We start from the raw sequence: 27,719 nt of genomic DNA, 5'->3' as shown, positions 1-27,719 counted from the left end.
CTTGCAATGACAGCAGCCCAATAGATGGCTCTCTGTAAGTGCCTCCAAGTGAAAGATAACCCACCGCATCCAGAAACGTTGGTTCCCTCATGAAGCGACTCTTACAATTAGGAAGTTTCCCCTGAAGTTTAGCCAAAATTTGCTTCCCTGCAATTTCTCCTCACTATAGGGCTACTGAGAGCAGGAGTGTGCCCCCTTCTTTCCATTTCATTCAGTGTGCGCTGGAGACGAAATATTCCCCAGCTATCAATTTAACTTTGACTGCAACTCCCATCATCCCCAGCCACCGTGGATTATCCCCAGCTACTGGGGCTGATGGGATCAAACCCATCTTAAAGAGTTAAGTTGGGGAAGGGTTGAGAAAGCAACCTATCTCTCTCAGAGGAGAGAAAACTACAACTCCCAGAAGCCTCAGCGGCACATCAGCTGACTCCTAGGCATTCAGTCCACCTCTACCTCATTCATGCTTTGGCCGTGTCTGCGGTTCTGGGGATAGCAGAAGCCCCCCTTGAGGTGGTGGGAGCAAAGACGACGACGAAGTTTGGAAGAAATTATCATTAGGTAGTTGATTGTGAGCTAGAAGATTTTTGCAAACCGAAGCAGGAGGGATTTTAAGGTTGTTTTTACTCTTTTTTCCCTTGGCAGCGCTTCTTCTGGGTTTTTGCAGTGCATGGAGGCAGAGGAATCAAGCGCCGGGGGACTTCCCCAAAATGCTACAAGAAGCGATGGAAACCGGGGGAGACGGAGAAGACCCAGAGATCAGGTTGGATTCCCTCTTCAGCAACAACTCTCCCACTCCTGTTCTAGCTTGCATCCGGTTTGCATTGCCCACTCAGATCTTGCTGATTAGCATTTCTTTCTGCTACAACGTCTCCCATCCACCTACGTTTACCAGCTGCATCACTTTCTGAACTTTTAAGAGGTTCTTACAGACAAGAATGCTATATTTTATACTATAAATCAACACGGTAAGACTGCAATCTTGAGAGGTGACCAAGAACTACATTGACAAGCAGTTAAGAAAGGCACTTTTGCACTCAGTGCTCTCCGTGTGAATAAAGAGGACTTCCCACTGCATAGTTCTATGTTTTCTTTGGAAAATTCATGCGATTGGGGTCCTGAGAGGGTGCAAAGAGAACCCTGTTTGCTAGCTTGAACTCTGGTAAAGACATCATATAAACGTCATTAACAAAATTAATACCCATCCATCCCTTTCCTGTCTCCAAACCTTGTTTCAGGACCCAGATGTTCGACTGTCCAAAGCCCTGTCTTACGCTTTACGTCACGGTGCGAATAAGTTGGGGTTACACATGGGAAGTGGTGAGTGTTTCTCCCCTGCTGTGTCCTTTTCCCCACCACTGCTTGGAAAATAAAACTTCACTTGTTTCTTTTCTGTCACAGGTGGGAGGGTGAAAAGACTGCAAAGCCTTCTCAAAATAGAAGCCCGCCTTTTGTGGTTTTGTTTTGTAAACCAGTTTAGTGGGACAGAAACGGATTATGAATAAAAACTAGGTTAAGGCTCTGTCCACATACACGCACGTACCAGCCCAGCAGCAGTCTGCCTTGACAAAGCCAGGCCTTGATACACACGCAGGGCAAAGTAAGAGCTTTGCAAGAGGCTGCCTGCAGAGAAAATCCTTTTGCAAGAGCTTACGTGTACACCAGTACGAATTGACTCAAGCAACAGGGGGAAGTCGAAGGAAAGGGATTTCTTTTTAAAATGCACGTTTGGTTTCTTGAACTGCTCCCAAATTGGATGCCCCTTTGGTACTAAAATCGCAATTTCCTTGTTATGGTACAATCTCACAACTGTGTCGTATGGATTTTGTGAATCTTGCTCAATTCAGGAGAGAACCTCCTCTTGCTTTTTCTTCTGGAATTGCAGATGGTTTTGTGGATGTCGCAGAGGTTCTTCGTTTGCCCCAGTTTAAGGCTTGGTCGCTGGATGACGTGCAGCGTGTTGTGGAGATGAACGAAAAGCAGCGCTTTGCAGTGCGCCCCCATCCGTCCACTGGCCACCTCCAGATCCGTGCCAATCAGGGACACTCACTGCCGGTAATCAGCATGTGAAAAGCTGTATAAAAATCTGAATAAAAAGGGCAGTGTTGGTGGAACCTGGGGGTTGGTGGAACCCACTGATCGGACTGGTTTAGAAATTCCAGAAAAAGAGAACAGGGCAGGTTTATCATGCATTTTAGAAACATAGAAACAGAGTGAGTCAGAAGGGTCCTCCCGGGCCATCTAGTCTGACCCCCGGCTCTGATCACGACATGCCCACCATGTGCATGTCTAGACTATCCTTTTATTTATATCCTGACTTTTTTCCCCTTTCAAGGAGCTCAAGGCAGCTTACATAATTCTCCTCCTTCTCTCAGTTTTATCCTCACAACAGTGAGCGAGAGCCAGTGTGGTATAGTGTCTAAGAGAGATCTGGGTTCGAGTCCCCTCTCAGCCATGGAGTTCACTGGGTGACTCTGAACCAATTGCTGCCTCTCAGCCTAACCTACCTCACAGGGTTGTTGTTCCCCGGACAGAATGGAGAGGAGGAGAACCTTGCAAGTGTCACTTGGTTCCTTTCCAAAAAAGAAAGGCAGGATACAACTGCCATGCTGCAATAAGACTATTTATTCCTTGAGAGCCAGTGTGGTGTCATGACTAAAAATGCCCCTTCGCATTTCTGCCGTGAGCGGATTGCAGTTGACTCCCATGTTAATTTCGGAGACATTTAGGTGTATGTTCATCCTGCTATATTGCGTGCGCAGCTGCAGGCCTGAGAAAAGCACGTCCTGTTGCCACCATGGCCATTTGAAGAAGGGAAGAATCGCAAGCTAGTCTTTAAAATGCAATGTAATAATAAAAAACACATGCATAGTGGGAGGGAAAGCAGGAATAAGTAGCTATTTGTGTTCTTTGCCCCCAAAACACCAGGTGTCGGAACTGGAACTGACCCCGCTCCTGGATCCATCCGATTTTCCAGAGGTGGTGGCCCACGGCACGTACCTTCGCCACTGGACGGCAATTCGCCGCAGCGGCCTGTCCCGGATGGGGAGAACACACATCCATTTAGCACCGGGATTGCCGGGGGACGGGACTGTCGTAAGTGGTGAGCGTTCGATTCCCCTAGCCAGGCAGATGGGAAAGCAGGCCCTAAATCGTTTGCTTCCTGATCAAAACTGGGCTTAGATTGACAGGCAGCTCTCAGTGAACTTGATCACGTACAAGACTGGTCTGAGGTTCAGGGGATGCACCTTGCTGTGGAATTCGTCCTCCAGAGAGATTTGCGCAGGAGCATTATTACTCTCTTATAGATTATTATATATAATAATTATATTATGGTACATTTATATCCTACCCTTTTTCCTCTTGCAAGGAACGCAAGGCCACATATGTCCTCCTGATTCTCTCCATTTTTATCCTCACAACAACCCTGTGAAGTAGGTTAGGGCCAAGAGTCCATGACTGGACCAAAGTCACCCAGTGAGCTTCATGGCTCATTGAGGACTAGAACCCTGAACTTCTGAGACCCAGTCCAGCACTCTAACTGCTACATCAGCCAGCTAAATCCTTTGTGGTTTCCTTTCTATTTTAAAACAACATTAATTCCCTGTTAGTTTAAATTTGCTTCTCCATACTCTTTTTGTCCACTGTGCTTGTTTTGTGGATTGTCTGGGATTTTAAATCTGTTATTCTTTTTATCTCATGCATTTTATTAGAATTCCCACTCCTACCTTTCCCCGTCCAGCTCATCTTCGCTTTGTGCTTACTGCCCCCAAATAGTCAATCGCAGACTTCAGCAAAGCACACATGGATTGGCCATTTTGGCCACGAAATGATTGGCATGCGGCCATGAACTTCACTATTAATAGGAATGATGTCCCACAGGCAAGGTCTCTCCTTTCTCCACTCACCTTGAAGATCCCGCAGAAGGCTCAGCAATTCCTAAACAAACTTTAACAAAGCACCACTACTGTGTACGCACATGCACACACAGAGCAGCCAACTTCGGAACAGAGAGATTTTCTGGGCTACGGATGAGGAAAGAGGGGCTGTTTCTGGTAAAGCGGGTGTTTGTGACAAAGGTTTTCATTTTGACTTCTATCAAACTTGGGACTCTCTTTATTATTGGCTAGAGAAACAGGACTTCGTATAGATTTAAATATGTTTTTAAGTTATCATAAATGGAAAAGGAAGGGTGTGGGGGCTGACCCAGCAGGCCCGATGTTTTTGATGATTGATGCTGTTTTTAGTTTTTCTTTGTTTTTTAGGACTATCATTTCAAATAAAACTTATTTAAAAAAAACACAAAGGTTTTCACTTTGCAGGGATCAGAAACAACTGTGAGATGGCCATCATCATAGATGTTGCCAAAGCACTGGCAGGTGAGTGAAGAGAAAACTGGATCAGAGGAGGAGTGGGGCACGGGATCAGCCAACATGCAACCTTGTTTGCCCAATTAAGCGTTTATAGCTAATTATCTGCATCTTGGGTTGAGGGACATGAGGAAAGTCCTACCGGATCAGACCAAGTATCCATCCAGTCCAGCGCTCTGTACACACGGCGGCAAACCAGCTGCCCGCAGGATGGGTGCAAGACCTCCTCCTGCCCAAGCTCCTCAGCAACTGGGACATGCAGGCACGCCACCTCTGGTGACGGAGGCAGCCCATGGCCAGCAAGGCTGGTAGCCACTGATAGTTTCCTCCTCCTCTGTAATTTGCCCAGTCCCCTTTTAAGGCCGTCCAAATTGGTGGCCATCATCAGTTCCCCTGGCAGCAAATTCCATAGTTTACTGTATGTTGTACGGAGCATTTTCTTTTATTTGTCCTAAACCTCCCACCAATCAGCTTCATGGGATGGCCCTGGGTTTGAGTTGTATAGGAGAAAGAGAAAAAAAACTGAGGGAATGAGCCTTTTGCCCCCAATACAGAGAAGCAGGGCAAATTTCAGTCTTCGTAAGACCGATTTAGAAGGGGTCAGGGCAGTGACTGGCATAGTAACACGTGGGGCATCTCATTCCCCTGCAGATGGAATCGCCTTTTACCGCTCAGCAAATGGAGTCCTCCTGACTCCCGGCGATGCCAACGGTCGTCTCCTCCCGCAGTACTTTCGGGAAGCCCTGCAGCTTCGGCCCACGCGTAAGTCGCAACTGGTCTCTCCCACTTTGCCCCACCTGCACTTCTGCAGCAGCCCGCACGCCTCCCACCTCAGCCTGTGCTCACATCTGCGGCTTGCTTTTCCTCCTTTGTCCTATGCACACATTTGCAGCGGTCTCCATGCAAATGTCTTGCTTGCCTCCCCTGATCGACTGACCAGGTTTCTGAACCTTTCAAGCTTTGTGCAGAAGAGGGAATTTCAGACGGGTGGCCGCCACCTCTTGTGCACCTGGCCACCCAAGGGGAGACTGAACTGCACTTAGATGACAGTCAAGACATTGCTTTGGTTGCTACTATTCCACCTTTCCTCCAAATTACCCAGTGTGGCACATGTGGAGTTTTCCCCTTGTTGTCTTCACAGAGTTGGGCAGGTGACCGCTTCAGCATCCCCTTACAACCTTCGTAGTTGAACCTGATTCTTCCCAGTCTTTGCCTGTTAGTGTAGCAGCTGTTCTCTGTACATGCTCAGGAGAACTATGGCTTCATCTTCCAGGGCCATGCCTTGTTAGGTGAGGGCCAACCTCCATAACCCTGCCTCAGACATTCATACCTTCCCATTTGCTCTTCTTCTCTCCACCAGGATGCATGCTGCCTCTCAAGTGACTGAACCATCGGACCCTCTACAAGACAGGAATTTATTGGGTGCGTGGATTATTTATTACTAAACAGGAAAACTCATATTTAAATATGTTTTTCCTCTCCATCTCTGTGCACGTGTGTGTGTGTGTGTGTGTGTGTGTGTGCGTGTGTGCGCGTGCGAGAGAGAGAGAGAGAGAGAGAGAGAGACTGATTCCCCCACCTGAAGTGCAAGGTGGACCAGGTTTTAATACTTGTCCTTTAACTTACTCATAAGTAGACCACCAGCTCTTTAGGCTCTAGCTCTTAAGCAAAAAGGCACTTACAGTCAGTGGTATGGGAAATCACACTTATTTCATCTGCTGGGTATCTTCAGCCTGGATCCAACCGTGTCATTCTCATTTATCAATAGCTTGAAGAAGTCTTCCTCGACCTGATGCCCTCCATACCTATAGGATTACCAACTCCCAGCACCGCTGCAGGGCACCAGGCGGTGAAACGCTGCCTCAGATCGTGCAGCCTAAGCAGTTAGGTTCGTGCATGAAATACCTCTGGTTGTTTCCAGTTGAACAGATAAACTGCAGGATCTGGACTTAGAAAGGTTTATGTATAAAAATGAGAAAAGCAGAAAACAGAACAGGAAATCAGCAGCTAGATGGTCCTCAGCGTAAGCAAACAAAAAGGTTTCCTGCTTAGTGTGCTAGGACAAAATCTAGTTTAGAAGACATCCCATATGTATCTGGGATGACGGAAGGATGAACGGTGCAGCAGTTCAAGGGAGACCAACCTGAGGCGAGGTGAGACTTGCACACCTCATGCCTGAGGAACCGATGAGCTGCTCCTTCCCATCATCCTTGGCCCTTATTCCCTCTGGCTTGGACTGATGGTAATTATTTCATTTAGGCTGCCTCCCATCACTGGAGTTCTCCAGGCAGTTGGCAACAATTCATAAGTCAAGATGATCACATACAACACAAAATACAATAAAAATGGGATACAATAATAAAACCAGAGGAACACTCAAAAGCTTTAAAATGGCTAAAGCAACGGAAGAACATAACACAAGACAAGCCACGCTGGAGCAGACGCAAGGTCCACCTAGTCCAGCACTCCGCACACACGGTGGCCAGCCAGCTGCCCGCAGGATCCCTCCAGCAGTGGGTGCAGGACCCCACCTGCGCGAGCTCCTCAGCACCTGGTGTATCCAGTGACAGCCTCCTCCCCCATAAAACCGTCCGATCCCTTCTTAGTGCCATCCAGATTGGTAGCCCTCACCCCTTTCAGTGGCAATGAATTCCATAGTTTAACCATACACTGTAAAACAAGGAATGACTCTGTACAGACACCTGGGATGGGCCATCCCTTCGAGCCCCTGGGCTATCTAAGCAAGCCCTTCAAGGCCTCAGCATGACCGGTTGTCCTAACCTGGCACAAAAAGATGAAAGGTTTGGTGCCAGGTGGGCTGCAACAGGGGGCTTGTTTCATAGATGGGGGGCTACCACAGATCGATCCCTCCCCTGGGTGCCACCCCCAACCCTCTCAGGGTTGGCACTTGGAGGAACGGCCGCAGAGGCTGGGCATAGTGTTCGAGTAGATTGTGGATGGAGAGAGACTCTGATGGGAATTGCAGTCCCAAGCAGTGTAAGGCTTTATAGGTTCCAACCAGCACCTTGAGTTGTGCCTGGAAGCTTGGTGGCAGCCAGGGCAAAGGGCTGAGATCGGTCTCCTGTTGGTACCTGTGGGCCCTGGTTATTGGTCTGGCTGCCACATTTTGCAGAGACCACCTTCAAGGGCAGCATCCCACAGAGTGCATGGCAGAAGCGGCTGCACAAACCTGGCCTGGGACTTTGTCAACATCCTTGAGCTGTGCCAACTGACACTTATCCAATAAATCTGGAGCCGGTTACACTCCGGGTAGCTCCGTTGATTCATCCACCTGAACTCTGGAATCTAAGCTCCAGCTTTTTTTTCTGGAAGCAAAAGAATGCAGTGAGCCTCAGAAGGCTCTAAGATGCCTTGGGGGCAGCGTGTCATAAGCCCTGGACAACCTTGACCAGCTCTAATGGGTGGCAAAGGGAAGAATTGATAAAGGCAATGAGATGTCATTTCTTGGCTGCCCCCACTGCCTCCAGAGAGGACACACCAAGGTTTGATTGCATCCGCTGGGAATTTTCCTCCACCTGCACTCAAGACGGGAGTTGGAGTCCAACAGCTTCTCGAGGGGCACAGGTTCCTCGACCCTGATGGCTCTTTTGCTTCACTTAGATTGGAAGGAGAGTTAAGAATCAGGGCTATTTCCTGTTGGCCACGACTAGCCATATTTTAGAATGGGAGCAAAAGCAGCAGAAGCTTAAAAACCTTCCGAGAACTGGCAGTTATGGAGAAAAGAGGAGGAGGAGGAGGGTGTGATTAGGTAGGCAGTCCCAGAAAGCTGGATTTTATGCCGGCAGACACCTGCTGTGATGTCCGTTGTAGGGAGCTCATTTCTCTTCCCTTCCCAGAAATAATTTGCTGCCTGGAAATCAGGTCCTGGCACCCAGGAGGTGCCCTTTTCCTGTCATGGCCAAGAGAAGCAGAAGCAGGTGTTGTGTGAAGTCACACAGGGATCAAGTTTTCAGGCAGCCTGGGGGTGGGGTGGGAGAGGGCAACCTTACAAATCCCACCCCCTCCCAAAAAATACAGGCCTTTTTATGGGCAGCACACAGCCTGCCTGTTCCAGTAACTCCATTCCTGCAGGCCTCTCATTCCATTGGCCGAATTGAGGACGATTTCTCTTGCTGAGCAAGGGTTCCCACTGCTCTGGTGCCTTCTTAGCTCCTGGGGTAGGTTCTTGAGGGACAAACCCAGGCTCCAGTTTGGGCCTCTCCATCAGTGCTGGTTACAGAGTTCCATGAGGCAGCAGTGGGACCTGGCCCTGCCTTCCAGAGAGGGGAATAGCTGAGGGCGAGAGGGTTCAGAGGGCTTCGTGGCCCCCCGTCAGCTTGTGGAAGAGTTCCTCATCCAGCGTCTGACTTCGGTCAGCTGCGCGGGTGGACAGGAAGATATACCCACCAATGTATTCGTGCACAGTTTTACAACTAGCGTGGACGCAGCTGAAAGCCACGTTAATGTGCTCATCGAATTCTATGGCCACCTGGCGGAAGAAGAAGCAGAGTTTGAGAACGTCTTGGCTAGTCACCTGGGTGCACATGAATTTCCGACAGGCGAGCCAGCAAGGAAGCGTACAGACACTTCTCCTAAGCCACAGAAGGAAGGGGGAGAGATGGGAAACTAGCAGTTTTACTTGTGGCTTTGTTCCTAGCAGGGAGTTGCTGCTAAGCTGCAGTTTAGCAAAGCCAGCCTAACCAAATGTTGCCTTACCCATAAAAGGGACTTTTGCCAGGGAACCTACGGCGCAATTTCCCCTCCTGGCTAAATAGAATTACCTGCTGGATATCCCAGTTCACGTTCCACTGGCGCATGTTGCTGTACCGCCACGTCTTCACTATATCCCCGACGGCCAAGTCAATTCGGATCAAGCGGTTGTTGGCGATGCCCAAAATTTCATCCTTCCGGCTGCCCTTGAACCTGCAGAAAGACAGGAAAAAATCTCTCCGTATAAGCTTATCCCACAAGAGACAGCATCTGATTAGATAACCAACAATTGTATCATAACTTTAGCCACAGAGGAGAAGAACTTCTAGAGGAGCCTGCCCCACCCAGCTCCCTTCTCTACCATGTTCAAGATTTCACTTTAAAAAGAGAAAACAAGTCACTAGTCCTCTTGTTTAAAGAAACAATGGAAAAGTAGACAAGCAGCACATGGGGCTGCAGATCCAACACAACTGGAAGGCCCTGATTGGGTTTAATTCAAAAAACCAGAGAAGTTGCACAACCAGATATGACACTATCTGGAACTACACTCTCTTTATAACAACTCTAACACAGAAATATGACATAAAGAACTCTTCACTTTTCTGGACAGCAGCCTGGTTGGTCATTGCTGTTACCTGCAAATCAGCAAACAAGCTTTATCATATGGAAACTGCAAATGTGGGACCTTGTGCTGATGGGAAATTCTCTGAACACTCTTGGGTACAAAGAGGCCAAGTAGAAATCGACACTTTTCATGCAGCATGATAATCTACTGAATTTGCTAATACTGAGATGAATCCATGACAACCTTCTAAAGCACACAGAATGCTGTAGCATCCTTTGGAAGAATGATGAGTGAGAGCTTTAGCAAATACTCTTGTTTGTACCAAACAGAGACGCCAAACAATCCAAGAGGTGCTACAGAAACTGATAAAAAAAATTCAATAGTAAAGAAAACCCACACAGCAAAACAAAACCAAAAAACAAAGGAAAGGAAGCAGACCACTGTACTTGGCCTTGGGAAACTGAAGCAGCTCCTTACCGAACTACGAAGTAAGAGATGCCAAAATCAGGGAGGGACTGCCAAGCTTGGATAAATTTCATCTTGGCCTCAGGAAGTGAAAGCTGGGCCACATTCTGGTAGGCCTCCAGGATGCGCGGAGTTAACTGTGGGTGTTGTAAAGAGAAAGGCACACAGCTCAGGTAAAGCAGTTTGTGGGGCGAGGTGGGAAATCAGGTCTGCTTCCACCCCGTCTTCGAAGACTTTATCATGTCACACCCAGCCAACTAGTTTCCGGGGCTGCGGAAAGAGGCACTGAGGTGAATTTATAAAAGTCAAACGCACACAAACACTAAAGGAACATTGTGTGCCAACTCTTTGGGAGTCTGTATATTCTCCCTGTGGTGGGTATAACCTCAGCCCGCCTGCCCCCCCCCCCCCCCCGCCCGCACAAGCATTGCAAGAAGACAACAAACCGGCATCCAGAAACTTGCACCCACAGAGGAGTGAGCTGCCCCCCTGTAAATCAGGCAGCCCCTCAAAAGGAGTATAGCAAGCCCTTGGGGTCAGCCGAGCCCAGAAATACCTGCTTCGGTTTGAATTTCTTCTGGTAGCGAGGGGACACAAGCCACTGGGCACCTTCCGCCTCCGGGACTAGGGCTGTGTCTGGGTTGCTCTGCTGGAGCTTCAGGAAGGACCGGATGTTCTCCACCTCAGCTTGGTACGACGCGTCAGCCATGGTCTTCCCCTTCGCTGCCAGCCTGCATCCGGCCATCCAGCGGGCGTACTGCTGCTCCTGGTCGGGAAGGCCAAGCAAACCCCTTCTAGAGGCATGGACAGCACTGACGTTTGCTCAACGTGCTCTTACAATCTTGCGCAGCATTAGAACCGAGCAACCCAGGAGGCATGGGCGTTACTAGCCCCAGATTCTGGGGGCAGGGGTGGTGGTGTCGAGCCAGTAACCTTTCAAGGCCCCTCCCTCAGCCCCATTCCCTCAGCACCGGCTTGCGTGAGAAGCACAGAGCAAGGGAAAAGGAGGCTGGTGCATCTGCTGGTCTTTGCTCTCACCACCAACCTTCTCCCAGGTGGAGTGAGGAGCAGACAAGCAAGCTGCTAGAGTTAGGAGATGGAGCAACTCGGAGGGGGGGAATGTTATTCAGCCCCTGGCAGGGTGAGGCTCTCAGCGGGGGGCCCATCATGTTTACCCTTGCTACTGGCCCTGGTGAGGGATCTGGAAAGAGTTGAAAGGGCTAGACGTATCCCTTTAGGCTGGGGACGAAAAAGTTAATGGGGCACAAGATAGCTGGTCATGGGCTGCTAACAGAATACGGTGCAACACATTTTTGTTGTTGCAGAGGGCAAGAGATTTCAGTGGGTGGCGACTGCATGAATGCGGCTTTTGTTTAAGCTTCAGGAAAAGCTTCCTAAGGTAAGAGCTATTCAGCAGTGAAACAGACCGCCTTGGACACACTGCTGGTAGGGATGCTGTAATCGTATTTTGCATTATAAAGTATTCATTCCCCAGGTCTTTGCATGTCTGCATTGCCCAATAGCTGAAGCTCATGCTCTAGACTGTTTGCAAAACTTGAAGCCGTGAAAATACTACTTCAGAAAACAGTAGTGTTTTTAGAAGCAAAGTTAAAATCCACTTCAAGGCAAAGTAACACTTAAAAATACTCAGAGGAACTAAACATCTTGAGAGAGTAAAAAGATCATCTCCCCATGGTAGGAAGGGCTACAGGTTGGTCACCAGGTAAGCCCTTCTGCCGGCACTGAAACGATCCTGTCTTAAATAGCGTCTTGCCTCCTTTTAGCAGGGAGTTAGATTAGATGACTGCCAGGGTACCACCCAGTCCTGCAGTTCTAACTCTGGTGTTCTCTCTGCCCACCCATCACCTCTTTCCTGCCCCACTTACGTCTGAACAGCGTAGGTGTACTTCGCTCATCCCATCAGGGGAAGGCACCAACAGCTTGATGCAGAATTTCTGACCAGATATATTGACATCTGGTACCACTTCGCAGCCTGGAGTGAAGCAGGAATAGGGTTAGCAACACAAGGTATTGAATGATCTGAAGCTAACAAGATCCATTAGCCCCCGTTTGCAAGGGAGTGAACCTAGAATTATTTCTTTTTCTATCCCTCCTTTCTCCCATGGTGGAAACTCAAGGTGGCAACATTGGCATACAGCTCTTTTTTCCAGCATGCTGCTGCCACCTCGCAGCAGCTGCCGCCTGAAGTGACTGCCTCACTCTGCTTAATGGTAGAGCTGGCCCTGTTGGCCGTGACAGGCATGAGTCCCTTCCCAGCCCAGCTTCCAGAGACCCTTTTAACTGGAAGTCCCAAGGACTAGACCTGGAGCTTGCAGCCTGCCTGGCTCCAGGATTTCAGAAGTGGGGGGCCTTCCAGCACGCTGGAGAAGTGTGCCATGCAGACCATGGCAGTGTTCCCATGCACTCTGGACAAAGGTAGCGGTAGCACTGCTAGGACAGCGGGCCCTCTGGTCTTATGTGGGCCCTAGCAAGGGCCCTACCTAGCTGCCTTCTGGGGCTGGCTTCACATGTCCTTCACCGCTTGGGCGGTGGGCCCACCAATGGCAGATTCTGCAGGTGGGGGTGACTGGACTCACCCTTGAGGTTGAGCTGCTGGATGGGCTCTCCCAGTGCTTCCTCAGAGCTCTTGTAGTAGGAGATGGAGGTTTCCTTGAAGACCACCCAGTACTGCTTGTAAGCCTTCAGGGTCAGCTTGCGGGGCCTGGGGTGATTGGCAGAAGAAGTACACAACTATCAAAACCATACTCAGGAAGAAAGGGCAAGACAAGGTCACATTTCTCCTCTCTCTGTCCAATGCCATCCTTAACAACCTGGGCAAAATTCTCCACTTCACCATCTGCATTATTCTTGGGGCTTTCCCAACTAAGGTCACCTCAGTTTAGACTTGAGATGAACCAAGGAGAGATTAAACTACCCCTGTAACAGAGAGCATCCAGTTTATTGAACACAGCGATGGAAAGTGGAGGCAGATAATAAGAAATCAATAAACGGGCAAAACGAAGCTGACACATGCCCCTCACTTGCATGGCTTTCCAATATAACAGATGTTGTTTTAGAATCTTAGCTGTTTGGATACTTGTGTGCTGCTTGTCCAAAAGCAAAACACAGACAAGTTCTGGATTGTTTGGGGTTCCTCTTTCCCTTTGACAGTAAACCACAAGCTAACCCTTCCCTGCCTGGGAGACAAGGAGAGAGGCGGTGAAGCAGCTTCAGTGACGCAAACAGTTGTGTTTCTCCTAACAAAGCTGCCCTTATCTACGGCATATCATTGGGGAGGGAAGGTTCCAGGCACTTTTATCTGGTGCTCTTCCTAACTGACATAAGGTGAGGTTACACTTCAGGGCCAGAAAATACTGACTTCTAGACACTGTGAAAATTCACTGCATTACTTTTTGAACCTCAGTAACTTCTTTGCCCTTCTGGTATGGCCCATCCCACACACCATCTGCTCAAAAAGTAGGAAGCCAGAAGCAGGAGTCAGAAAACTTAAAGCCCAGCCCTTTAAGGAATCCCTCTGCTTGTGCATCAAGATTTTTGGAAGAGGCCCTTTTCTGAATGCCTTCAGTGAACGAAATCCATTACAGAATACTTTTGCAAAGGAAAGGGTCTTCTATTTGGCAATACCCTGACTTGGGGATGTCTTTACCTAAGGGAGATCCAGCACTGGATCAAGGCATTCCTTTTTACAGGCATTTTAAACATTAATCATTTAACAAAAAATGTGTTGGTTTGTTTCTATTGCTGGTTGAAAGTTCCCAGTTGCAATTTTTCATTGTTATATTGAGATTGTCTTTTTTCTGTTACGTGCCCTGCCCTTTGCACTCATGGTAAAGGAAGCGAGTTTATCAAAATCCCTCTAGCTAGCTTCATTTGGCTGCAGTGTTTAATCAACTGCCTAAGCCAGCCTTTCCCAAAGTGTTGCTCTCCAGACACATTGGATTACAGCTTCCATAATCCCCAGCCAGGATGAAAGGTATAGTACATTGCTCCTGGAGGATATCAGTTTGGGGAAAGACTGGTTCAGATAAATGCATTGCTTTTACTGATGTGCAGCAGAATTGGAGTGAGACCTTGGAATTGCATGCAAGCACTCCTGTCCATCTTAAAATGCCATACCAAGATGATCTCATGAAATGTAAGGTTTGGGATCTTGCCTGAATATGCGGAGGTAATCCTTCAGCTCTGGGATAGCTGTGAGACTCTCCTGTACGGAAACAATTCAAATGCTTAGTTTGTTAATATATTTATAGACCACCTTTCAGATTTAACCCTTCCCATTGCTCCTTACTATTTAAAAAAGAAAGATTAAAAAAGCTGTAGTTGAAATGATTTCAGTCTAAAGTAAAGCTCAGTTTAAAAACCAATGGGAGGCGGGGGGAAATCTGTATCAAGAAAAATGGCCCTCAAGGCAGCTCTCAATAATAAATAAAAGCTTGATTAAAACAATTGCATTAAAGCAGAATTAAAACACAACTTTACCAGAATAAAAACAGCATCCAACCCAACAGACACTATGCCAAAGGGCTGCTTCAGTAAAAAAAATCTTTGCTTGCTGGTGGACAGAGAGGGAACGAACCCAGCCACTCTCAGTGTGGAATTCCACAGCTTGGGAGCAACCACCAAAAAGGCTCTGCGCTGTGTACCTACTAAACATGCCTCTGAATGGGGTAGTTTCACAAAGAGGGTCTCTGCCAAGGAACCTGTGGGAGAAGGGCATTTTTCAAGTAGCTCAGTCCTAAATGAGGCTTTCCGCAACCAGCTGCTGTCCAGATGTACTGGGCTGCAACTCCCATCACCCCCAGCCAGCACAATGGGAGTTGCAGTCCACCACATTAAGCGAGCACTAGGTCAGCAATGGGTACATTACCAGATGGAGCCACAATGAAGCATGTACCTTTTTCATTCTGCTTTGAAACAAGAGGAGAGACTGTGCTTACCAAACCTATAGCAGGAGACAGCAGCAAAAGTGAGCGAAATCTGGGCACTTACCAGAACGCTGGGAGTTGCTGAGGACGAACCTTCCAGCTTGACTTCCAGGGACTCGAGGGCCTTGTCCAAGTCATCAAGTCCGGAGTCTCCAGACTGCTCTGCAGGGCTGGTGTTCAAGGACAGCTGGTTGATGCGATACTGGTACAGGGGCATACAAAGAAGGCCTGGTTAGCTTTGTGCAATGAAAGTATGAGGCCCAGATTTCAGACAAAGCTCTGAATGCTTACAGTTCACCGTAAAAACCAAAAACAGGCCAATTTTTCACAACCCAGATGTGTTAAAACCATATTTTCCATCCTCTCCAGCCATCACACTTTGCTGTCTTAATTTACGATATGGTGCATATTCCCAGTGAAGCATCTGTTTGTTTGCCCAGCCATTTGATTAAATTTCTCTCTTTTCTTTTGACGCATTGTGTAAATGCTTATTTATCTATCGCTCTGTTCCCTTCTGCTCGATTACGCGGTTTTGGTCCAGGCTGTATAATTTTACTGTGTTTTATTGCTTGTGCCTCGCTTTGGGACCGTTTTATAATGAAAAGCCAGTAAGGCATTTCTTAAGCAAACAACAGATAAATATTCCCAAGATAACATTGTTTAGCAGCAGAAGCAAGCTCCATTTTATTCCTGTAGTCTTGATGGTGTAATGATTTTAAAGCCATAATCCTATGCATGATCTGAGAGAGAAACCCCTTTTCTGTCTTGCATCCTAAATTATTCTGAGCAGCTGTGAAGCACAGAGTGGTGATAGAGGGCAGGGAATGACCAGAGTTAGACCAGCTTCCAAAGGAGGATGTGTGAAAGACAACGACAAATCCAGGATTGCAAATGATGAGCCACATCCCTGTTGGAGGAACTGCATCGAAGGAGACTGCAGCAAGTGCTTGCAAAACCACCCAGCAGGACAAGGATGGAGAAACATAAGCACAGGGAGCAAATCGGGTCCCCTGCCAGTTTGCTCCCCGAGAGTGCTTGGTGGTTTCCTGGCTTTTGTGCAGTCCCCCACTTCTAATGACCTTTCCTGAAACTTAGTAACTGGCCATAAGAACTTTAAGCTAAAGAACACTGGTAGGTTTGCTCATTTGGGGCCGTGCCTTTCACTGCTGGCTCCAATCCAGGCCGGATTGGAATGCAAAACAGAATGTCTGCAAAACAAGGGCGAAGGCAGGGCAGCCCGCTTGGTCTGGAGTTGGGCCCAGGAGCCTTGCCATCACTGATAAGAAAACTATACCTGCAGTGCCGCAAACACCACCATCTCTTCCTCGGTGCAGTCAGTCTCCTCCAGCAGAACTGCCCAGCGCGCCTGCTCGTACAACTGGTTGATCCTCACCGCATCGTACTAAGGAAGGAAGGAAGGAAATTTCACTTCTACCATGAAGTTACTCTTAAGATTTCTTTTACCCCACACTTCTCTCAAGAGGCTCAAGGCACTGTACAGCTTTCCAGGGGTGATCCAAAGACCTGGGGCTTAAGCCCACAGCTCACAACTGCATATACATATCTGTGCACACGCTTAAAGGACTGTGTGTCAAAGGATGTATTTGTAAAAACACGGCGTTTCTGTGTCCCCCAGTGAGTGCCATGGCCAAGCGAGGACTAGAACCTGGGTCTCCCGAGTCGCAGCCCAACCTTCTGACCATCGTATTTGTTCTCACGTCTCCCTGAAGGTGAGGCTGTGCTTTTGTAATGTGCTTTGGGCACTCATGCTGCACACATGCGTGGTATTATGATTACTGGTGCAATAATATTTGTCAGGGCTGAGAGGACAAGGGGGTTGCTAAGTCTGACTATACACAGGTGGGATTAGCCAGGCTTGCAGAACTGTGGAAGAAAAAGACCATGACTTGACCCTGCACGTGCTGACTCGTTTCCATCATTACCTGCCCCATGCGTGTTCTGCCATGTCATCCAGACCTGGCAAGGTGGGCAGTGAGAGCGACTTCCAACCCCCACCCTCCACCCCACAACTCATCCTTTAGTAGAAGGGAGAACATCTTTCTTCATGGCTCCTCTGTTCAGAGAAACCTTGTGCAGGGACCGTATTTGTAAACCGAGGTGGAGGATTGTGCAGATTGGTGTGACTTATTACATGCTTTTAATTTTTTTCAAAGGTTTCAGGGAGGGATATTGCAAAACTTCTTAAATGTGTCATTTCCCCTTCCTGAGTTTTTCTGTGTGAGTGGGGCAGAAGGGAAGAAAGTGGGGTTGCTACCAGAATAGAAAAATTCAGTCTTGTTTGAATATTGAGGGAAAAGAAGGAGCAGAGTGAGGGTTAGTACAACTTGCATGGCGAAGCGGATTGTTTTCTGAAGTTTGCACTTTGTAAATAAACTTTGCACCTTATAAGGACAGAAAAGTGCATTGCAGAAAGTCCCCACAAATGGATAGCTGCTTGTACCATGCAGAGACACATCTGAAAAGATCAAATGCTAAACAAATGGAGGGTTACAGGCATGCATTTTCAAGTTTTACTTTGTAGTCATGAGGACTAGAAGCTTCTTTTGAAATAGACCCAATATTTTCAAGGAGGATTTTGCAGGAGCTCCCAGGCTAGAAGGTGGGGTTTGAGTGGGAACAAGACATATTCTTTCTAGAAACACGTGAAGCTGTGAACACGAATTGAGAGCAGCACTGACCTTTGGCTCCAGGTCAAAGAAGCTGTAATACTTGAAGCGGAGCCATAAGCGCTCATTCTGTTTCACGTCCTGCTGCAGCAAAGTCCGTGATGAATCCAACCACCTGGGAGAGCATAAAAGGAGCAAAAGGATGACTTTTTTTTTCCGATTTATATCCTGCCTTTTTCCTGCAAAGGGTTCTGTTTGCCATAAGTAGTAGATGAAGTATTAGTGGGATACTTGGGGCCTCTCCTTACCTTGTTTGATGGGTGCCCCTTAAATACTATTTTAAGAAAACCACAGTAGCAGACATGATTGGACTAAAACAACCGCCTTTCCCATCATTGAATCACGGATTCCATTGAGAGGTCATGGAAACTTGTTTTTTAAAAAGTATCAGGAGACAGCATCGTTTAAAATATCAGTGACCAGCAGTACACAAAACTGAGGCTGTCCTACTTTGTCCTCCACATGAGAAGTCCAGACTCCCTGGAAAACCATCCCGCCAGGGCAAGTCGAAGGCAGGAGAAGAAACATGAGAAACATGTTTTCCCCCAGGCCACTGTGAGGATTGCAGCGACGCTCAGAGGGAAAAGGAACGTTTGACAGAGGACATCAACTCCCTTGCTAATCAAAAAGTCCAGGTATTTCGACCCTGTGAGCCCAGGCTCCACTACACCACTGACATATCTTTCAGGTGGTTTTCCCACAAGCAATTGACTGGCCCCCATTGGAAACAGAACGCTGGGGAGATCAACTTCGGGCCTCATCTAGAGAAGCAGCTCAAATTCTTGCCTCAGATTCAGTACCTGGCTTGTTGTGATAGACCCCAAGGTCTGAAGTTGCCCGTTTCTGCCCCTCACCTGCTGTTGATATGTGTCTTTTCGGTGAGGGATCCTGGCCGGTGCATTCGCATGATCTGCTCTGGGGTCAGGCCAGTCTGACTGACCGACAGCATCCGGTAGCAGGCCTCGGTCTCAGCGCTGTCCGAGAAGTGGGCAGGCATCCCACGGAACTGCTGTTGCTCCACACCTGATGGGAGAACAGAACCGAAGGGGGAGCACAAATGCGCTTGCCCCTCTCCAAAAGCGCAACGCACGGGGGCTTGAGCAGAAATGGGACAGGGAACTGGGTGGCCCCCTTTTGCCCGGTCGATGGATCGCTCCCTTATTGTCCCCACCTGAACCAGAGAGGTCCACCTTCCCCAGAGAGGTTCGCCTGGCGCCGCCGTTATTTGTTTTCAGCGCCAGGCTAAGACCTTTTTATTTAAATGATATTTTAACAACTCTTAATACCTACAGGTTTTAATTTTGCAGCCAGGGTGTTTCTGGGTTTTTTATAGTTTTATTTCTATGTATTATGTTTATTTATTTATGTGAGCCGTCCCGAGGCTATAAGCGATGGGACGGCATACAAAAATTCTAAATAAATAAATAAATAAATAAAATAAACCATCTGTGGATTCCAGGTTAGGTCCTATGTTTACCAGACACCACAATATCTGTTAAATATCTGACTTATCTAAGTCAGCTGACTAGGAGAGATACAATACTACTACTGTTTTCTCGAATTGTAAGTTTTGGCCGTGTCCAGTCGTTGTTGCCTCTTTTCAGGAGGATTCTATAACATGGGTAAACTTTGTATTGGAATGCATGTGTTCTTTTAATTACCTACTTCGTAGAAGTTAATGCATGGTCAGTGGTTTTTCCATATGCTTTTGACCACTAAAGATGAATATTGCAAGACTGGAAGGATAAATAGTCACCTCCTATAATGCAATGGGTGGCAAATAGACAGCAGTCTTGAGTACATACAGACACAAATCTTTGGTCTGCTTTTGCTGAAGCTTTTACTTAATGGATATATTCAAATCTAGGTAGCTATCTTTTTCTTTTACAATTTGCTTTTGTTTTGTTGAAACTTTGAAAAAGAAATCATGGCTAATTTTTATTTGGGTGACAGGAAGTGTGGTGAGCAAACAGGCCGTGGCTTCTGTCGCTCCTCCGTCTGCTCTCATGGTTGTTGGGGATACAGGTGAGAAGTGGGAACAAGGAGATTGCCATGGTGAAGAGGATGCACAACTCTGAGGGTCTCTTGCTTGTGGGCCTCTGCTGAGAAATGGGCCCTTGGCATGAGCCGTGGGGGCAAGCCCAGTTCCCAGGCAAACTCACTTGCCGGTAGCCGCACCCCACTCAGGTCATAGGTTTCCAAGGAGCTTCTTTCTTTGTCCTTCTGCTTCCGCTTGTCCTTCTCCTCCGGGGCGCGCAGCAACGACAGCTCCTCAGGGTGGCGAATACCTGTGAGGAGGCGGCATTAGTGGTCTCTCAGATGATCTAACCAGTTGCTTTCTAGAAGCCAGCCTTCACCCGGTGCTTCGCCTGAAGACAGTCCACGGCTCAGTGGCCAGGTGTGCTTGTTAAAAAAACGATCAGGCAGAAGGGAAGGGGATCCCTGGAAAGTCACTGCCACCCAGCATAGATCAGACTAGCTAAGATCTATTAGCTAGTTGATCCTAATGCACTGCGGTTTCCTAGATTTCTTGCTTCCTTTTTCTGCTAACAGATTCCTGGTCTCCCAAAGATAATTTTGGGTCTTTTATGCTCTTTTGTTCTGCCCTCACTTTGGCATCTTGTCTGAAAGGTTCCCCAAGAATTCCAACACTCTTTCTAGGGTTCTAGCCCTCATGGTTGCAAATGAATGTGCAATAGGCTAACCTTTTCTTTCTGATGCCAGGCAAAACCCTTTTTATTTCACATGCGCAGGGAAAGGACATGACTGGTTTTAAAGGGAAAATGGCTGGCCCTCCTCCGATAGGCCGCCCACAGCTGGTGGCCAATTTCTCAGCAATTCCAGGGGGGGCATGTCACCCTAGAGCAGTGGGGACCGCTCTAGCTGCCATGCCAAGACCAAGAAACGTTCAAGAGTTCAACTGGCAGGCTGGTATTTGGCCCATTGAAACCCGACATTTCTTCCATTGTGGAAACCAAGGTGGAGTTACCTAGTCCAGGGCGATCACACCTCTGGGTGCTGTGCTGACCTGCGTTTTCTCCGCAAGCCTGCTGTACCACATATCCTCAAGACCACGTCCCGGGGCGCCCTATGCAGAAAGGATGCCTCGATGCCAAATTCGAGACTTTGGCGGCACTCGCCACTCACCAAGCACCCTGCAGATGTCGACAACCGTGCGGAAGACAGGCTGGGCAAAGTTGGTCCGGATTCGGACGTAGCAGCGGTTCGGCAAAGAGAGGAGCACTGGCTTGTGTTGCGGAGTGTAGCAGAGCTTGGCGCTGGCCAAAATCCCGTATTTGTCCAGGCTCCAGTTTGTCTTCAGCAGCCAAAGTTTCTTCTGCTCCCACCAGAGGGCATGGTCTGACCAGTCCTTTTTAATTTCTAGATGTGAAGGAGAGAAAGCAGGAATGTGGGGAAAAACACAGATCTAAGACAGAGTACATTAAAATGGATTTCCCCCCCCTGCTTTTTAGCTGGAAAGATAAGCTGAAGAGTAAACATGACAGCCCCTGTCCTGCCTACAAGCTTCCAATCCAAAAGATATGGCACAAAAGGAACATGGAATGAGGAGGGAAAAGGAAAACAAGTATATTTGGGCACCACTTCTTAAAGTTGCATAGTAGTTCTTATGATGATCTGCAGGAATGGAAAGAGATGAAAAGGAGCCGGGTGGGGCTGGTCTTTCAAAACTGCTGAAGGAGAGGACCCATGTTCCCATCTCCCTCTGCTGCAGCCTGATGGAACGGCTGATGCTTAGGTAGCTGCAGACAGAGAAGTCCAGTGCATTTAGCAGCAGCATGGAAGGTGATCCAGGAAGCATAGAGCTCAATCAACCAATCAATTCAAATCCAGTTTTAGTTTTAATGTTTCCCCTTACTGTTTCTATCTTGCTTTTAAATAGAAACCTTTTTTTCCTAAAGCATTTTACATTTTTAAAAAAAATACAGAAGAACAATTGATGTTAAGGAGTTCTGGAAGATCGCTCTATTTTTCCTATGACTTACACTTCTCACATGAAACCGACATGGTATAGTCTCGTTCTGAGGACTTTCCTACTTCAAAAGCGTTTGATAAAATAGACACAGCCCTGAGCAGCTCCTACAGATCGCCTGGGTTCTTCTGGCTATGGTTATCGCCCGCCATCCCAGCAGCTGAAAGCTGCTCCCGGCCAGGGGTGACAAGGCCCAAATAGATTATCAATGTGCTGCCAGGATCCCGCAAGGGAAGCGGGGCCTCACCACACTCCCCAGCTGAGTCACGGCACTTTGCCCACATGTGCTACTAAAATGGGGGGGGGGGGGCACATCCTTCTTGCTCTTTTTCTTGTATTCTTGTGAACCTGAAACCCTCCAAAAGTTTTTGGACTGCAGCATCCATCATCCTTACCCCACCATGGTGAATTGCAGGGGATGATGAGAACTGTACTTCTGAAAGCCCATGGGCTTAGCTAGTGTTATAGGAGAAGGAAATAATCAGAAAACCTCACCCACTAGTGCTGTATTTATTTATTTATTTATTTATTTATTTATTTATTTATTTATTTATTTATTTAGGAGACTTCTATGCTGTCCCATTCGCCGAAGCCTTGGGGTGGCTCACAACCATAAATAAACTTCAAAATAGAGTAATATAAATTACCAGTATAAATTAATTAGATCTGTATTAGATCTGTATTAGATTCTCTGATCACTTGTACCCTTTTTATCCTCACTGCAACCCTGTAAGGTAGGCTAGGCTGAAAGGGTGTGACTGGCCCAAGGTCGCTCAGCAATGGACATGCTAAGTGGGGATAAACTCAGGTCTCCCTGAGCCTGGCCTGACACTCCAGCCAGGACTGGCCAGTTTCCAGCCCTGAACCTGCTTGCTGCCTGTGTCTCTCCAGCAAAGCAGTTAGCCATCTGTTTCCAAATGTCTGTGCCTTGCTGCCCTTAAGGAACTACGTTCAGGGACCGCAGCTGCCCCGAAGGCCTGGGGGCTGCATGTAGTATGTGTTACCCACCCCTGCTGTAACCACCATGTGATACCAGCTGAATCACTACAACCAGCTGCCAGCTCTCTGAGCTCAGAGGGACAGTGCCTCCCAGTGAGAGGGCACCATTCCTTGAAAGGATTTTGACCTTGCCGCAAACTTATAACAATATTAGTGTCACATGCTACACACTCCCTTTAAAACAGGCAAGGGAAACTCTAGGCAAACTTACCTATCTTATCCACAATCTGCAGCATGATGCCTCCAATATGCATATTGCCGGTAACCCGGAGTGTGACTGGAGCCGCCTCGGGCCCCAGGTCTTCCACAAAAACGCTGAGCTCCCAGGAGTCATCAATATATTCCCCACTGGCTGTTTTCAGCCCGGCCATGGTGAGCCCTGGAGAGAGAGAGAGGGAGGGAGGGAGGGAGGGAGGAGCAAAATTCAAGGTGTGGAGAGGACATCTAAGACTATAAGAGCAGGCCTGCTGGATCAGACTGAACTGACATCTCATCCACCATGTCACTTCTAAGAATGACCACACGGCTGCCTTCAGGCTGTCCACAAACAGAACATGAAAGCAACCTCATCACAAAGCCGAGTGAGAGTAAGGGCCATGTGTCTTGCCGTCACTCTGTTTTGTCTTCATGATTCTGCCAATCAGACTTTCCTCCATGGTACCATTTGAAGCTAAATCACAGTGAAGACAGAGCTTGTTTGCTGATCAGGATATCAGGGGGACTTTCTCAAAAGCTTTGCTGAAGGCAAGTTATATTACATCCACATCATTTCTACAGTCCACCAGGGAGACTACCCCATCAAAAAGTGAGATCACTTTCGTCTGGCAGGATTTGTTCTTGACAAATCCACACTGGGTCCAGTCATCACTGTGCGGTTTTCAAGGTGTTTGCAGACTGATGGCTTTCTCATTTGCTCTGGAGTTTTCCCAGGGGGTGACGTCAGATCTGCAGTTCCCATGTTTCTCCGTTTCCCCTTCTAAGGATGGGAACACCAGCTCTCCTCCAGGCATCTGGCATGTCACCGATCCTCCATCGTTTCCCAGAGATACTGGATGGCAGTTCTTCTGCCAGCTACTTTAGGAAGCAGTTCATCGGACCTCGGAGAGCTGAACTCGTTTAAAGTCATGAGGTGTTCTCCTTGGCCACTTGCCTCCATCAAAAACGGTGGTCCTGCACCTTTGCCAGGGAGGACGTAGACCCTCTGTTGGGAAAAGGCTGGGACAAGCAGGAATTGAAAGCCTCTGCCTTTTTCACCGGTTGTCATTTTGCCACCCTCGTTGAGCAGCTCAGCCGTGCTTTCTCCCTCTGTCTTTTATGGCACCGCTTATGAGGAAGGCATGTGTGTGTTGAGCATCCACAGCTAACCACAGCTGATTCTTAGCGCTCACCTTCCCCACATGCCTGCCGTTCCATGCTACTTGCCTTTATAGTCTGGCCTTCCTTCCACTTCTCATTCATGTCCTCTTTTATTTTCCCAACATCTCCAGGCAAGGAGAGAAAACGCCACTGTCCAAACGCGAGGAGAGCGGCTACCTTGGGAAAAGCCGCTTCCTACAGACTCGGGCTTGTGTGTCTTCTGCATTTCAGAGGACAATTCTGCATTTGAAAGCATTCCTCCTCCTCCTCCTCCTCCTCCTCCTTCTTCTTTTTTCTTCTTCTTCTTCTTCTTCTTGCTTCCTCCTTTGGGCGCCCTCTTCTCTCATGCTTCCACCCCGGCTGAGCTGGGGTGCAGCCTCTCTGCCCGCCCTCTCACTTCCTCTAGGTCCAGAGGTGAACGGATGAGAGATAAGGCAGCTCTTCCGACTACCTACTGTTTCACCTGAGCAGAGGTTAGGCTCACTGGCATGAAATGCTCACGGGGGAACAGGGGAAGTTGCTTTTATTCCTGGTCAGATCCTTAGCGCAGTACACAGTTCCAGGCAAGCTTGTTTCCTACCCATGTGTGTCGAAGCCAGGGATCCAGCTCAAAAGCTTCTGAGCACAAAGCAGACACCTCAGCCAACAGCTGCAGCGCAGCCTCCATTCTGCCATCTCCGTTTTATGGGCTCAGCCCTTTGTCTTGCTGGTGGGTGAGCAACAAGCCATTGCCCTTCTTGGCGGCTGCGTGCACTCAGTCACGATGCAGCTGCCTGCTGCTCCTTGTGTGCAAGGGCCTTTTGGCGTGCGGGCAAAGCTTTTGGGTTGCAGGTGCTGAGAAGCTGCAACATGAGAGGCCGGAACAGTACCCGTCTGCTGTTCTTGCTGCAAAGGCACTGCTGCAGACAGACAGACAGCTCGAACAAATCGGACTATCCTGAGATCTGGAGCCCTTGACCGCGTCTTGGTGATCTGTGTTGCTAAGCTCTGAACGCCACACTTTATTTATTTAAAACATTTCTATGCCGCCCCATCGCAACAAAGCCTCGGGGTGGCTCACAACAAAAACAAAAACAAACAAAATCATAGAAAATGTATACACTAAAAATATTAAAACCCGGTGCATCTCGGCTAAACATTTTTAAAAATTCTCCATAATAAATTAACACTTAAAATAAGTTTTAAACAAAAAGGTCTTCGCCTGGCGCCGAAAAACAAATAACGACGGCGCCAGGCGGACCTCTCTGGGGAGCGCATTCCATAGGTGGGGTGCCACCGCAGAGAAAGCCCTCCTCCGGGTGCTTACCCTCCTAATCTCATTCACAGAGGGGACTCCCTTGCTAGGCCAGGAAGGGAATCCTAATCCTTATCGCGCTCGTGCCAGGAAGTAGATCTGATAAGAGACTGGAGATAAGGGGAAAGGGGATCCCCTGGCTAGCACAGAAAACCCCAAGAGCCACCACAGTGGCAGCAGATGGAGGGGAATCTGGTGGGCCACCAGGAGTGACCTGGGGGACTGCTGGTACAAGCCAGGGAATACAGGCTGCCAACTGGGTGATGGAGATGGGCTGACCAACCCACAGCCAAGTCTGTAGCTCTTCCTTTCTCCCAAACGCTCCCCTGGACTAATGTGCTGCCGGCTTTCCTTTCTTGGTGCTCTGCCTTCGCTAGGCTGATTCAGAATGCCCTTGCAAATCTGCCTTTTACTCATCTCATGGTGAGTCACCCTGGCCTGAAGCCTTGACCCATGTGCTGCGTGCAGGTTTGCCCGTCAAGTGTCTAGTCCTGATTGAACTTACCACGCCGACTGTATGGCCCTCCCCTATCAAGCAGTGACCTCTGTACATGGTTCAGTGTTGCTACATAGGGAAATTTTCAAATGACAGGGTTCAACAGATGCAATGTGGTTAACCGGCCATGGTGACATGGTTAACAAGCCGCATGACCGAGGGAAGGAGGCAGCCTTTGAGGCAGGGTATGAAAGCCCTTTCAGACTAAATTCTATTCTGGGGAAGCTTATTCTAATATTGAACAGGGCTGTGGAAAAGTGGAACCAGAGGCAAAGGCGTGTCAAAATGTGTGTGTCAGCTCTAACAGGCAGCAAGCCAGTGTTGGGAGAAACCTTTTGACACTTCAGAGGGGGAAGGGGTCACACAAGGGGAAGGGGTACGGCCTGCAGTCCCAGAAGGGCCACATTTGGCTGCCAGGAAGGTGTTTTTCTACCCCTGGTCTAAGACGATGTATCTTCTCATGCTCACATCTAGATTCATTATGTATTTCCCTCACTAAAACTATACACACAGGCCCACTATCTTCCAGAGGATCCAGGTGCAGCTTAAGATTCTCCAGATGTTTTGGTCTATAACTCCCATCAGCCCGAGGTGAGGGATTGTGGGAGTCGCAGGCTGGGGAATGCTGGGAAGCATAGGCCTACATGCACAGGTCTGTGCCCTCTGTTGAGTCTAAAATTCCCTAACTGCTCTGCCACCATATAATAAAACCTGTACAATATTTCCTATTACGGAGACTACACAAGGGACAGAAGAGTCACTGTATTTCGACCCGACAAGATGGAAATCTATGCCCAGCCATCTCTTGCCTCATCAACAATCCCACAGCTTCCATGTAAACACTCACACCTGTTAGGTCTGCTACAGCAGCAAAGGTGAAGATGCCTTGTCTTTGACAGGTGAAAGAAGAGGTGAAGGTAGGCATCTCCACAGCAAGCTGCAGACAGAGAAAGCTGTGGGGCTCTTTCTCCTGTTTAAGGAGAACAGAATGTGTGGAAGGAGACAAGGGAGAGCTGCAATAGCAAAAATTAGAAATCAGGCAGGAGGACGTTGGTTCTTCTGTAAGCTTTTGCTGGAGCCAGCGTCCTACCATAAATTGCTTTCTAAAGGCAAGTGCCCTGAACTGCCAGACTAGAATTTGTCATCAGTAAGTTCTGTCCCATTTGCTTAGCATTTAACCATGGCAAAGGTCCTTTCTCTTAGCAGAGCAGTTTGGTTATAATGGCAGGGACAGGATAGTAGGCTCAGCTGCCGTCAACGGGCTTCGAGCAGCCATGGAAACCTCAGTCGATGCCTCTCCCGTGCCTTCTCAGTCCCACAACCATCTCCTCCCTCAGATGCTGTGGATACTGCCTTTTCAGCCCCACACAGTCCAGGCAGTGGGCCGGGGTAACAGACCTTGTTCTCTGGTGCTTCTGGAGAGCATGGGCTTGAGTGAAGAGCCCGGCTAGTCTCAACCAGAGGTCCTCCCAGTCCCACTCTGGTTAGCCAGATGCCCAGAAAACCCACACGGAAGGCATAAAAGCAGCTGAGGCCCTTCTTTAACAACTGGAGAAAGGGGCTGGTTTTGAAAGTCCACCCAGAGAAAACCTGCCAGTGAACCTGCTTCTGAAGAGTTCAGAAGGAGGACTTCCCCTTCTTACATTCTTGCCAGACCTTCAAGGAAGAATCAAGTGTCTGAAACATACCTTTAGGCTGTGATCTCACCCCAGAAAGTTTTTTTTTTCTTGACAGTGGCCCAGGAAGCAGCTCTTGAGTCCTGTGGAAGGCTTAGTTGACTTTTAGGTGGACTGTTACCCGTCTTCAGGGTGTTCCTTTCCAGTGCCTTTTATCAACTTCC

At 48.3% G+C, this 27,719-nt stretch overlaps 2 protein-coding genes across 6 annotated transcripts; one reads left to right on the top strand and one right to left on the bottom strand.

The window, feature by feature from the left end:
- Positions 1-654: 654 nt before the first annotated feature.
- On the top strand, positions 655-18,684 carry TRPT1 (tRNA phosphotransferase 1). 5 transcript variants are annotated; one of them, XR_006416498.1, is made up of 10 exons: positions 655-763; positions 1,239-1,320; positions 1,886-2,055; positions 2,929-3,103; positions 4,323-4,379; positions 5,022-5,132; positions 5,731-5,792; positions 11,436-11,509; positions 16,693-16,786; positions 18,432-18,684. XR_006416498.1 is itself a non-coding variant. In XM_044448536.1 (8 exons), the coding sequence occupies exons 1-7, from the start codon at positions 671-673 to the stop codon at positions 5,751-5,753; spliced, it is 711 nt and encodes a 236-aa protein (XP_044304471.1). In that variant the 5' UTR covers positions 655-670; the 3' UTR covers positions 5,754-5,792; positions 16,693-18,684. The 5 variants fall into 5 exon arrangements, 3 of the variants coding, with proteins under 3 accessions (XP_044304471.1, XP_044304472.1, XP_044304470.1); XR_006416497.1 differs by having other exon boundaries at positions 16,693-18,684; XM_044448536.1 differs by lacking the exon at positions 11,436-11,509 and having other exon boundaries at positions 16,693-18,684.
- On the bottom strand, positions 5,935-27,719 carry FERMT3 (FERM domain containing kindlin 3). Its single transcript, XM_044448530.1, has 15 exons — positions 27,568-27,719; positions 22,945-23,112; positions 20,891-21,124; positions 19,906-20,031; positions 18,598-18,766; positions 17,756-17,858; positions 16,351-16,458; positions 15,121-15,258; positions 14,286-14,335; positions 12,708-12,832; positions 11,997-12,103; positions 10,667-10,876; positions 10,123-10,247; positions 9,152-9,293; positions 5,935-8,859 (listed from the first exon to the last, which is right to left on the bottom strand). Exons 2-15 carry the CDS (start codon positions 23,102-23,104, stop codon positions 8,680-8,682), a joined length of 1,977 nt encoding a protein of 658 aa, XP_044304465.1. The 5' UTR covers positions 23,105-23,112; positions 27,568-27,719; the 3' UTR covers positions 5,935-8,679.

This window comes from Varanus komodoensis, unplaced genomic scaffold (genome assembly GCF_004798865.1).
Source record: "Varanus komodoensis strain SLA01 unplaced genomic scaffold, ASM479886v1 scaffold55, whole genome shotgun sequence".
NCBI classification, from domain to species: Eukaryota; Metazoa; Chordata; class Lepidosauria; order Squamata; family Varanidae; genus Varanus; species Varanus komodoensis.
This window is presented reverse-complemented; position numbering and strand designations above follow the sequence as displayed.